At 42.5% G+C, this 13,039-nt stretch overlaps 1 protein-coding gene across 2 annotated transcripts in view; it reads right to left on the reverse strand.

Annotated features, from left to right (window-relative positions):
• Positions 1 to 13,039, reverse strand: part of cars1 (cysteinyl-tRNA synthetase 1) — a 34,675-nt gene that overhangs the window by 19,552 nt on the left and 2,084 nt on the right. For both annotated transcript variants that reach the window (XM_052063897.1, XM_052063896.1), the window contains 8 exons: positions 8,358 to 8,449; positions 7,685 to 7,773; positions 7,492 to 7,588; positions 6,242 to 6,340; positions 5,244 to 5,393; positions 4,939 to 5,079; positions 3,742 to 3,830; positions 3,530 to 3,651 (listed from right to left, as the gene is read on the reverse strand). In XM_052063897.1, coding sequence (XP_051919857.1) covers positions 3,530 to 3,651; positions 3,742 to 3,830; positions 4,939 to 5,079; positions 5,244 to 5,393; positions 6,242 to 6,340; positions 7,492 to 7,588; positions 7,685 to 7,773; positions 8,358 to 8,449 — 879 coding nt within the window. The remainder of the gene's footprint in view (positions 1 to 3,529; positions 3,652 to 3,741; positions 3,831 to 4,938; positions 5,080 to 5,243; positions 5,394 to 6,241; positions 6,341 to 7,491; positions 7,589 to 7,684; positions 7,774 to 8,357; positions 8,450 to 13,039) is intronic.

Below are 13,039 nucleotides of genomic sequence, written 5' to 3' on the forward strand. Positions count from 1 at the left end.
CGAACAGCTAAGGACCGAGAGTGCTGGAGATCCCTGACTGCCCAGACCTCCACCATGGCACCCCGACGGCCTCTTAGGCCATGGGATGAATAAGAATAAGTGTGTCAAAACAATTCAAATGCGTCCTTTTCGCTGATGATACAACCTTTTACTGCTCTGGAAAAAATATGAAACAACTCCTGAAAATTGTAGAAAACGAATTGACAAAATTAAAAAAATGGTTTGATAAAAAACAAATTATCTTTAAATTTAACAAAAACTAAGCTAGTTGTTTTTGGCACAAGACCAATTAATGACCAAATTGAAATAAAGAGAAATTCAATTGAAATAGAACGAGTCTATGAATATAAGTTTCTTGGACTAGTAATAGATACCAAACTATCCTGGAAGCCACACATAGATAACATAAAAAGAAAAGTATCCAAAACTATCGGGATACTCCACAAAACGAAGGATGTGTTGAATAAGAGCTCCTTGTATACATTATATTACTACCATATCTGACCTACTGTGTAGAAATATGGGGAAAAGCCTGTAAAACGAACACACTCCCCGTTTTAAAATTACAAAAAAAAGCAATCAGAATAATCAACAGGTCGAAATATATAGAACCCACAAATCCAATATTCATCAAATTAAACACAATGAAATTCTACGACCTGGTTGACTACAAAATCACCCAATTAATGTATAAAGCACATAACCTCCTTTGCCAAAATATCCAGCAGCTTTTTGAAATTAGAGAGAGCTGGTATCATCTAAGGGGCACTAATCAATACAAAAAATCCAGAACAAGAACAAACATTAAGCAAAGGTGTGTATCAGTAATTGGTGTCAATCTATGGAATAAGCTTGAAACGGATCTGAAAATGAGCAAATCGTTGGAGGAGTTCAAAAACAAATTCAAAAGATTAGTGCAAAATAACTACATGAATCTGAATTAAAATAGATAGATTTGATATACTTATAAAATATAGTAATATAACTGTTTGTTCTTGTTTTGATCAACTTAACAATTGTATTCAAGGAATGCTAATTCTAATGAATATCAGAAAATCGAAATACAAAAGAAGAAAGAATAACTATATATATATACAAACCAAAAGGTGTAGAAATAGAATAGCATAGTATACACAAGGGTAAAAATATTTAATGATATGTAGTTTTTCATTTCTTTGTTTTGAAAAATGAACAATTCAGTTACATAATAAGGGGTAGGACTAGATAAGAAGATATTTACTTCTTCCTACTCCTTTGAGCATACAACTGTGATGTGTTTTTTTTCTCTTTTAACTATTTCTAATTTTCCTTTTATAATTTTGTTTGACCTTTGTCAACCTGTTATTGTGTGTACTATATATGCTCAATAAAACAAACAAACAAACAAGGCGTTTGTTTTTTACGTCGTGTGGACCCGATGTGGATTATTTTAAGCGTTTTTGGCCACGACATTCGTCAAAGGACAAGAATCTGTGCTTGGTGGTTGCACCTTCTCGGCAGCACGCGTGTGCCAGTACCGATTTTGATTGGGAGGAATGTCGGCGCCATTTGACTGCCTGAATTTGTTTTTTGTGCCTGTAATGGGCAGCATTTTTCACAACCCGTTTTGTTCGGCGGAGATGGTGGCGCTGGTGTTGGTGAGGCTGGATGGATGGCTTGTGGAGCTGGCCTGAGGAGAAAGGAGCATTGGTGTGGAATGCGGATGCGTATTTGGAACTGAGAGTCGCTGCTTGGAATTGAAACTGATTTACTACATGAAACAGGAGAAGTGAAGCGATCTCTTTTTTTCGTCAATGGACGCTACAGCTTCTTGTTTACTTTCAAACTTAGCTTGTTGCCGATGTGTGCACATTTTGAGCGTGACGTCTTTGATCCAATGGTGAACGGACACCTTGACTCTCTCCTCTTTCATTTAGAATTGCTTCACACAAAAACGCATGAGGGAAAAGTTGTTAAGATTGCACGACTGTCCGTGTTTTTATGTTGTGTTGCATTTATCATTTTACTTTGTTTTGTAAAGCACTGCATTACAGCTGCAGCTGCTGTGAAAGCATTGTATAAATCAGGATGTATTGTAAAATTATACTGTATCTCTGTAGGTGGCGCGTTAGAGTTTTAGCTTTTGAGAGGCAGTGATTTCCTTTTAATAAACTCGTGTCGACTTGATTTTTCTGTTTCGTTCATCTTAGAGGCCGTTACCGCTGTTGCTCATCAGGGCACACGTGTGCAAGTGCTTTATCCTCACGGTCACATGCATGCTGGCATCTATCCCTATTAGGGGGGGGGGGGGGGGGGAGACACACTGAACTGGTCGGCAGCCAGTTGCAGGGCACACAGACGAACAACCGCTCACAATCACACCGAGGGACAATTTACAGTGTCCCATTCATATACGATGCATGTTCTTGGAAGGTCAGAATTGCAATAATTGCAAAATATGTCATTATTTGGCGGCCCTGGTCCAGTGGTTAGCACGTCAACCTCACAGTGCAGAGGTACACCGGGTTCAATTCTAGCTGCGGCCTCTCTGTGTGGAGTTTGCATGTTCTCCCCGGGCCTATCTATGTCCCACTGAGCAAGAAAGACGCCTTCTCATTAAGGCCACTCCTATCCTGTCTGGAAGAAATCAAAACCCAGTTTGGTCCCAGTGGCCCTTGTACATTCCATCCTGTAGACTTGGGGCCCCCTGTCTTCTTATCTTAAGTCAACAGTCTCAAACTTGGGCCTTAAACTGGACAGTGATTTCAAACTCGATCGGAAAATTGGTGCCGTTGTTAAATCCAGCTTCTTTCACCTTAGACAGCTGGCAAAAATAAAATCTCTCCTCTCACATGAACACTGAGACAGCAATTCATGCCTTTGTCACATCCCGGTTCGATTACTGCAATGCCCTTTACTTTGGAGTCAGCCAGTCCTCCATTAAGCGCCTTCAGCTGGTCCAGAATGCTGTTGCTCGCCTATTGACTGGTACTCGTAAGAGGGAGCACATAACTCTGGCATCCCTTCACTGGCTCCCCATTCATTTTAGAGTTATTTTCAAGATCCCCCTCTTTGTTTTCAAATATCTGAATAATCTCGCGCCACCTTACCTCTCTGAGCTCATCCGCCCCCTACACACCTGCCCGGCCCCTCAGGTCTGTGGACCAGACATTATTAGAAGTACCAAGGACTAAACAGAGGCTCAGAGGGGATCAAGCTTTTTCTGTTGCTGGTCCCTCTATCTGGAATGACCTTCCACGTAACATTCGGCAAGCCTCCTCGCTGCCCATCTTTAAAACCCACCTCAAAACTCGCTTGTATTCTTTGGCATTCGACTCAGCATGACTTAGTTTTGTTCTTAGTTTTACCGTTTGGTGCTTTCTACCGCCTTTATTACCGATTTGTCTTACTGTTTATTGTGCATGTTAAATTGCTCATGTACAGCACTTTGTATGCAGCGATGGCTGTTTGAAAATGCTCTATAAATACTGTTGACTTGACGACTTGTGAGGATAAGCGGATCAGAAAATGGATGGATGTTCTCATCTACCTTCTCCCTCTTGTAAAGCCTTCTGATCTCCAACTGCCTCTGGCACAAGTTTGGCATACGAGTGCTGTGGACTGGCATCAAACTTTGCAGTGTTGAAGTAAACGGAGCTATTCGATTCATACCTGAAAACAACATTTTACTTGTTACCATTTTCAGTGAAATGATAAAGGATGTGTGTGAAAAGCCATAAATGTTGGCACATTGCACTTTACCCATATCCATTTGAGACAATCTTCTTCACAAACTCCACAATTTCTGGCACATACTCGCTCACGCGAGTAAGGACATCAGGAGGAAGAACCTGGAGAACAAAGATAATTTTAGCACAGTACGGTCGAGCACCGCATACTCTCGGTTGAGCAGCCGTGGATTTGCATATTTTCTGATTCTCTTTCAATTTGAAATTATATTTTAAATATTTTGTTTTGTTTTTTTAAGGAGGATTTCTTTTTGACATTGCCAGATTTATTTTGTATTTAATATAGAGTATTGATTCAAGACCATTGTTACATTTTTCTGTGGTGTACTCCAGGACAGACACTGAGGGCCGAATGCACAAAGAATGAAAAGTGGCCGCCCTTAGGGCTGCTCTTCATTTGCAACCATAGTTTGCAAATGAACGTCAAATTCACAAAGGAAATTGGGATCACGACACACCAGCGCAAACATGCCCACAAACTGACAGTTGAGTGCAGTTTGCTTGATGGGCCCAGTTAAGAAGAGACTCTTTCAATCAGTTCCTTTCACAATTCAAAACGCACCTGCTTATTCCACCTGTCATTTTGACTTAACCCTTTCAATTTTTCTTAATTATAATTAATTTCTCTCATTGCAGTTTTTATAGCTCATTTGTGAAACGTAATTTAACATTGTCGTGTCATTCAGTGCCAAGAAAGGTGCCTTCAAAAAATGCATGAGGCTGTTATGATGATTATTATTATGACAGAAAGATGAAATTATCATAATGTGAGCTTGGGGCCGTGACCGAAGACTGGGACTTTCATCTGACTGGCCCAGGCTGAATTGCTGTCTATCGGCACAAATGTATTAGGTCGAAAAGGGATGGGGGGGGGGGGGTGTTAGTGATGGGGTAATTCTGGATGACATGGAACACAGAGCATTCCCTTACACTGCTCTGGTAATGCATTCCCTTGCTCAAAAGAGGCTTCAACTGACTATAATAATAATAATAATACATTATTATTATTATGATCGCGGCGTCACTCAAACTGCGTGTGGCTATTAGAGCTGACATTCGTGAATTAAATGTCGTTTGTCAATGATACGCATCTACTCCATTTTCACCAGCTAGTACCACACAAAAGCCACGCAATCCTTCAGTGAATTCAGCTCAGAGTGGTTTGTGACCCGCTGAGACATTTCAAATAAAACCACGCCCTGCTACCTACGTTCAAGGCATTCATGTCTTTATGGTACTCTCCCTCCCAAAAGTTAGGCAGACTTGTGAAGATTGAGTTGTCCGTGACTTCACTTCCAAACTGACTGTCCAGCCAGTCAGACAGCATGTCCTTGGAATTTGCCAGTAGTGCCTAGGGTGAAAGATACACTTTGTGTATTTTCATGTTAAGCATCTTACCATAATACTGAAACCTAATCTACAATAATCAATTAAAAAGCTACACTGTAAACACAGTTGATTTTTCAAATGCTTAAAAGGAAGGAATTTGTTTTGATAACGAAGGCCAAGTCTTACCTGGGCCAGAGGTTGCACCACATCATCTGCTGCTTTACTCTCCAACGCTGCCTGAAGAGGCTTTAGAGCGCCAGTGATGGAGGCATCGAGCCTTTCTAGCATCTGTTTCTTATCTGCGTCAGTAGTTGTGGCCAAACGGGCCTGAAAGGGCTGAACATAAAAAGCATTTTCATATACAGCCACTTGCCAACCCATTCTCAAATACAGTGGTACCTCGCGTTACGAAATTAATTTGGTCTGGGAGAAATTTCTTAAGAACATTTTGTAAGTAAAGATGCGTTTTCCATGTAGATGCCCTAATCCGTTCCAACCCCCCCCCTCAAAAAAAAAAAAATTCAGACATGAATGTTTCCTAAAGCATAACAATGCATCATAATATGTAACAAATTAATGTTATTAGATATTTGCACAAGAAATGAGTTATGCAAAATGTTAAAAAAAAAATAATAATGATGTTCATTTAACTAGTCCATGTTCTCTCTCAGAAGTGGTTTTTGCTTGTAACAAGACAGATTGCAGTGATTACCGAAAATCTAATTTACTGACTTGCAATACCTTATAGCCGAAAGAAAAACATGCATTTGAAAATAGCCGGCATCTTAACAATAAGGTGGTAATATTAGCAAACTAGTTCAAAGTGGGATTCATGAAAGGTTATGTAATATACAATCTTACATAATTACAAAAAAAACTCAAGATGAATTCCTTTCATGTATCTTTTCAACAGCTGAATAGTCATCACTTCCACAATGGTTTTTAGTTCATCAAAAGATTATTCATATAATACCTGATGACTTTGAAATAAACATTATATATAAACATTTACATCAGGTACCAAATGGTCAGACTTACTTAAGCGCGTTACGACTGTCAAGACATTTGTAAGTAGAGGTACCACTGTATCCACCTTTAAACTTTTTAAGAGTGATCTTCGCATGTTTCGACACACAAACTTAGGGCTGATAACGGCATGAAAGTTTATTTCTGTAACTTCTTACCCCTCGGGCAGTCAGCACATCCTTCAGTATTTGAGCAGCTTGTGGTTGCTTCTCCTTGTACTGTTCCATTAGATAGTTTTGACGCGCCCTTTTGATGATCTGACAGAGGGAAAAAGGTTCAGATAATTTCTCGGATGGACTGCTTTAAATAGGTAGTAGAATTAAAATTAGAAGTCCCTTAACTCATTCAGTGCCAACCAAATCTGGACCAAGTCTGAAAAGACTTTGGGAGGAAATTAACTCAAATGAGTTAATTTCCTGGAGCGGTAAAGGAAAATGTCCTCAAGTGGTAATAAACAGGGCACTAATAAGGGCTCTGTTGTCATCTTTGTGAGCATCTGTTCACCCAAGTGTTGATGAATCATTTCATGCACCCTGTAACCTGATAACATGATTAGCTGTCCACTGTAGTAACCGCTGTCCCCGAAAGGGTTAATATTCTTCTCTTTTAAGATAACAGGCTTGAGAATTTCACTTTTTACTTTTTCATCCACCTTATTTTCTGTCACATTATTACTGTATATGTTTTATGTTCAATAAACAAACTCGCAATATAGAATGCCATGATGTGTCAGGAACAAGAAGAATATCTGCTGTGAAAGTATAGCAAAAAAAAACAAAAAAAAAACACAAGACCATCTGACTGGTGAGTTATCTAAAATGTACTGCAGCCATACATTCCTGGGACATGGGTGACCTCTGCTTGAGGAAGAGTTTGCATCAAGCATCAGAAGGCAAAACCAGTTTGGGGGTGAGTCCATAAGTGGGCGCCAAATTGCTCATGCAAATGACATATATTGTGGATTCAGTTTTAATTCTGTAGCTGCTTCGAATAGTGTCCACCACCTTGTTTGGCCATCCTTGAGTTGTGAATTTCACTATTAATCACGGGACTAGGCAGGAACAGGAGTGAAAATCAGTGGGGACAGACTGAAGCGGGAACTACAACCACAAATTCAACGAGAGTGGAAACGACAATGCAGTTAGATTTAATTTTCATTCAAATCACATCGATTTCCCCTTGGCATCAAATTTAACAATGCGTGGCTCCAGTTGCGGTCACGTCATAGTTGGAGGGCGGGCACTTTGTGGAAAACAGTCCTTTCCCAGTCACCCGCAGCATTGCAAATTGGATTTTAAAACCTGATATTCATATTAAGCGATAGTCTGTCAGTATTCATTTTTTCTCCCAACTCAAATCTTCTGAGAATAAGTGAAACTGAAATTCAAATTTTGTAGCTTGTACTTACTTTGTCATCTATGTCTGTGATGTTCATGCAGTAATAAACATCATACTTGAAGTAGTCCTTCAATACCCTTCGGAGGATATCAAAAGAGATGTATGATCTGGAAAGACATCAGGAATCAGAAATGTTCGGAACGAAGGTAGGTGCTTTGGTGTGGTCTCGGCAGACGGGATGCTTTTCACCGTGTGGCGCCTACCTGGCATGTCCCATGTGGGAGGCGTCATATACTGTCGGCCCGCAGCTGTACCAGGTGACCTTGTTTCCATTCTGAGGAACAAATAGCTCCTAAAATATTTCACAGGAAAGAAGTTAATAGTTGATGATGACATACTTTGTTGAAAACAATATCAACTTATCGAGATCCTTAGTTAGGTTTCTTAATTTATTCATTTTCACAACAAGCCATTCACTCACAAATCATAATGTGGACATTGTCTCAAAGGGGAAATCGGCAAAAGCAGGACATTCGTTTTTAGGAGAATTAATATTGCATGAATGAATGCCCATTGTTGGCACTGAACACACTTAATGCATGAAAGTGTCACTCAATGTTCCCCATCTGCGCATTCGCACAAATTGAGCATTCCTTGAACCATGGAATAAAATGGGAGTTTGAGACTTTTTATGTCATGAACCGGCCAAAATTGACTTGTCAAGACATCAATGTAAGGGAATCAATTTAAGCAAATGTAACTGAGAATTATATCGCTTCAATTTTTGAAAATCTTTTCAACACTAACAGAATGATTTTTTCCCCGTTCAGCGGGAGGTCATTCGTAAAAGAGCGGACCAGCAACAGAAAAAGCTCGATCTCCTCTAAACCTCTGCTTAGTTCTCACATTTTTTTGTTCAACAAATATCTTCCATACCTTTGCTCTGGTGAGACTATTGTAGAGTCGAAGCCGAGGAACATCTGTCCCAGATGGCGGAGACCACTGGGGCTGCACCCTCTTTCCTTTCCCTGAAATGAGATTGGCAAAAGTATGACACAACAGCCAACATTTACTTCTAATTTGGCGTATATTCCATGCAAGCACTGATCTGGACCGATGTCATTCCTCGGTCCACCTTCTAGAAACAAGATTCGAAAAGAATTGGGTCCTTGTTTAGGTATAAGAAGAAGAAGAAGAAAAACCTTTATTAGTCTCACAATGGAGAAATTCCAGATTCACAGCAGCAAAGTTATGAAATGAAGAAGTAGAACAAAAAAAAAATAGGAGCTGCTGGAAAGGCAGCCACTCTCGCGGCGCCATTTTGAAGTCAAAAATAACAAAAATAACAACACAACACAATCACAATAAGACAATCATCCATGAAAGTACAAGTCCCATCAGTTTTTTTGGAACACAATAACCAAGTGCACATGCATTACAGAGAAGGAAGGATGCATTTTTTTTAACTAATAATAATAATAATAATGCTCTTGCGACGCGGGGGCCCAGTCTCATTCGGCTGGGTCGTCGCAGTGCGTAGAGCCGATCAGCTTCACCAGGGTCCGCCAATGACCACGGTCATGGGCCAGGTCCGCTGCATCCTGCAGGGTAAGGCCCTGGTGTTTGAGATCTTCTCCGATGACATCAAGCCATCTGGTGTGGGGTCTGCCGCGTGGCCTTTTCCAGCCGGCTGTCGCTGGATCAAATGAGAAGATGGCACGAGTTGGGTGTTCCGGGGGTAATCGGAGGAGATGACCAAGCCAACGGATGCGCCTCTGAGCGGCCAGTCGGGATGCAGGGGGCTGAAGGGTATGTTTTCGGAGGTCTGAGTTGGAAACACGGAGGTGCCAGCTGATGTTCAAGATGGTTCTTAGTGACCTGCTGTCAAAGCCGTCGATCCTCTTGGCCTGGGTCTTGTTTAATGGCCAGGATTCTGCACCATACAGGAGGATGGGAAGAACTGCTGCGTTATAAATGCGCATCTTGGTCTTTTGGGACACTGAGTGGTGGCGCCAGAAGGGCCGCCACAGTGACTGCATTGCGAGGGCGCGTCTGCGGTCAATCTCTGGCTTGAGATCGCCGCTGCTGGTAATAGTGGAGCTCAGGTAGATGATGGAGTTGACAAATTGCACTTCGTCTGTGCCAAAGATCAAGGGGGAGGGGTTGGGTCCGTCACGATATACATAAGTTTGGTTTTCTGCCAGCTTACTTGGAGGCCCAGCTTTGCTGCTTCTGTTTGGTATATGGAGAGGGCACTGCTGAGGTGATGGAGGGAGTTGCTGAACAGGGTGGTGTCATCAGCGTATTCAAGGTCGGTCAGGTGGAAGTTGCCGAGCGACACGCCTGAGACTTGCTCCCGGACTCGGATCATAAGGTGGTCAATGACACAGTTAAATAGATAAGGAGCGGCCACGCAGCCCTGTCTGACCCCGCTGTTAATGGGGAACTCTTCTGAGTTGTTGTAGAGTCGCTGGAACAATGTGGTTATTTTGGGTGGCACTCCAAGGTATTTCAGAATGTTCCAAAGGGAGAGGGGGTCGACTGTATCAAAGGCAGCTTTGAGATCTATGAAGGCTATAAAAAGATGTTGGTCCTTCCAAAACTCTCTAACCTTCTCAACAATGAGTCTAACTGCTGAGATGTGATCTATGGTGGACCGGTTGGGCATGAAGCCAGCTTGTTGGGGGCAGCGATGGCTTCGAATGGCGGGAAGGGCGTGGGTGAGAAGGATCCGGGTGAACAGTTTTGCGGGTATGGAGAGCAGTGAGATGCCTCTGTAGTTGTTGCAGAGTTGCTTGTCACCTTTCCGCTTCCAGAATGGCAGGATGATGCCTCAGGTCCAGTCTGTGGGGGGCTGTTCTGCCACCCACACATGGTTAATGATGTGGGTGAGCCACTGGGCCATGGACTCACCACCTTCTTTGAGCAGCTCTGCGGTGATGGCACAGATTCCAGGGGCCTTGTGATTTTATTGCTGCTCTTACCTCGTCGATTGTGACTGGGTCAGTTTTGCAGTTGGGGTTGGGGGTGGTAGAGTTGGCAGCAGTGACAAGACGGAGGTCGGTGGGAACTGGAGGGTGATGAAGGAGGTTGCTGAAGTGCTCTTTCCAGAGTTCAAGGCAGTCTATTTCAGTGTTGATGCGATTTCCACTGGCATCCTTCATGAGGGCGGTCTTGATGTGTGGTCCGATGCGGGCTTGGCGCAGCATTTGAAAGACCTGTCTAAGGTCATTGCGCTGTGCTGCTGATTCCATGCTTTCGGCCTCTTCTCCCCAGTATCTCTCCCTGTCAGTTGCAATTGCCGCATTCCGTGCTGCATTGAGCCTCCGGTACTCTGTGATATCACCGCGCAGGCGAGCAGCACGGCGGCGGTCAATGATGTCGAGGGTCGGCTGTGAGATCCATGGTTGTTTGGGAAGAGATCTTGATCTTCCCAATACGTCCTGGGCAGACTGGTTGACCTTAAATTTGAAAGTTTCCCAGTCTGCGATGTCATCAACGGCCAGAGCGGTGAAGGCGTTGGTGAGGGAGCGGCGATATGCGGAGGCAGTGGTGGGGTCGCAGAGTCTGGAAGACATTAAGCGTGGCTGTGGCCTGATAGATGGGTCTGGTCGTATTTTAAGTCTTAGCTGGGCAACCAACAGGCGGTGGTCAGTGTTGCCCAACTGTGCACCTCTGAAGACCCTGCAGTTGGTGACAGAGGATCGCCAGCGGCGGGAGATGATGATATGGTCTATCGCCTTCCGGGTTCTTCCATCAGGGCTATACCAGGTCCAGTGATGGATCTGCTTGCGGGGGAACCATTTTTTAACTACCCAATTTCATTCCACCGATGTGACATGACTGTACATATTGACCGCTCAAGTGTATGCATTTTTGTAACCTGATACATAACATCCATGATCTCTCCTGTTGGTGATGGACGGTGACCACTCAAGCAGCAGACTTTGCAATCTCCCTCTGGAGCAGCCTCATTTGAGGGAGTCGGCCAGTTAGGCAGAGTGACACGGTTGACCGTTTTGAATTCTTTTTTGACGGCTGACGCAACTGGAACACTTTTTTAAGATGTGCCTTGGGTGTGTCCTTGCAGTTAATAATTGGTAAATGGGCTGGTACTCAAAGCACTTTTACACTGTTTCCTCATTTACTTGCTGTTGACACAGCATCAGGAGCTACTGGGGGTTCAGGGTCTTGCTCAAGGATACTTCAGCAAAGTTGCAATGGCCGGAGATTGAACCCCAAACCCAGGCCTGAGGATTTCACGGTAACGATCGTTACCGATAGCGTGTCGTTTCCGGGCCGTCATTTTGACGGTACCGAAAAATCGTTTCCCATAAAAGTCACAGCACACGAGTTGGCTGTACATGATCGAATGTGTCCTGTGTAATCAACGCGATTTCACTGTGCCTGTATGTGGTGTGCGAGTGTGTTTCTTCTCATTTACTTTCATTTCGTTTGTTTTTTCAGTGTTGGAGGAGCGGAACAGATAACGTTATGTGCGTATGTGGTTTGCTATTCTAGTCCGCAAATTGAGAAAGCGCGCGGATTACGGTTTGAGGTGGAGGCGAAAAAACCCCACACAAAAAGGTCTACTAATTATGACATTTAAGAAATGGGAATGCCAGTCACATTTTTCGAAAGAATCGTCTGAAGGGCGTATCACTACACTCTCCTCTGATGTACGCACAGAACATGAGAATACTGTACTTGCCTCAATACTTCCAAGGCAAGTATTGAAGTTGGTCATTCGATCTACAGGCTAATCGCTATGAAAAATATTATGAAACAGTATTGGTTATTCTATAATTTACTGGTTGTAGCATGGCAACTTTATGAATAAAACAGTTGTCACAAGGTGTAGTAATGCTAATGTTAACCGTCGGTAGAACTAACGATGACGTGTGGTAGATTCTTTCATCAAATTGATAGAATATTACACATGCATCGTTTTGGGAAGATGTCAAGCCACATCAATATTGTGCTTACCTGTATTAATGATTACCAGTAAATTAATCTTTGCAATGTGAGACTGGAAAAAATACTCAGATTTTGTGGTTCTGCTGTATTCATGATGCCATATGAGTACACCATATTTTGATCCATTTTTGTTGTTGAATAAACCTGGAGTACACAGCTGCTGATGTAATGTTCATTGTTAATGCATAGTTTTCAAACATTTACCCTTGAAACTTTTTACTTTTGAGTATTAAAATTCTTGATTATGAATATCATTCAAAATAGAAAAATGGGTTCCCATGATGAACGTGTACGAACCCAAAATTAGTTACTGTGGTTTCCCATTGGGTAATCCGACGGAACCAAAAAACGGTTACCGTGAATTTCCGAAATCCTCAGGCCTGCAAACCTCAGGGTTCACCGAGCCATGCCACCCCCAATTGAAGACTGAAAATAGTTGACTCGATTCAGAGTCAACGCTACAATAAAACTTGCATCAGATCAAAGCTTGTGTCAAACTTGAAAACAATTACCATGTGATCATCAGTTAATTTTCAAGGGCGCATGCAAGCACCGGCCCACTCAAGGTCGGAAGAGGTGGAACAATTGCATGGCATCTATCCACCTGGAATCATTAACAACCTAAACAGATTTTGAATGAC

This window comes from Hippocampus zosterae, chromosome 4 (assembly GCF_025434085.1).
Source record: "Hippocampus zosterae strain Florida chromosome 4, ASM2543408v3, whole genome shotgun sequence".
NCBI lineage: Eukaryota > Metazoa > Chordata > Actinopteri > Syngnathiformes > Syngnathidae > Hippocampus > Hippocampus zosterae.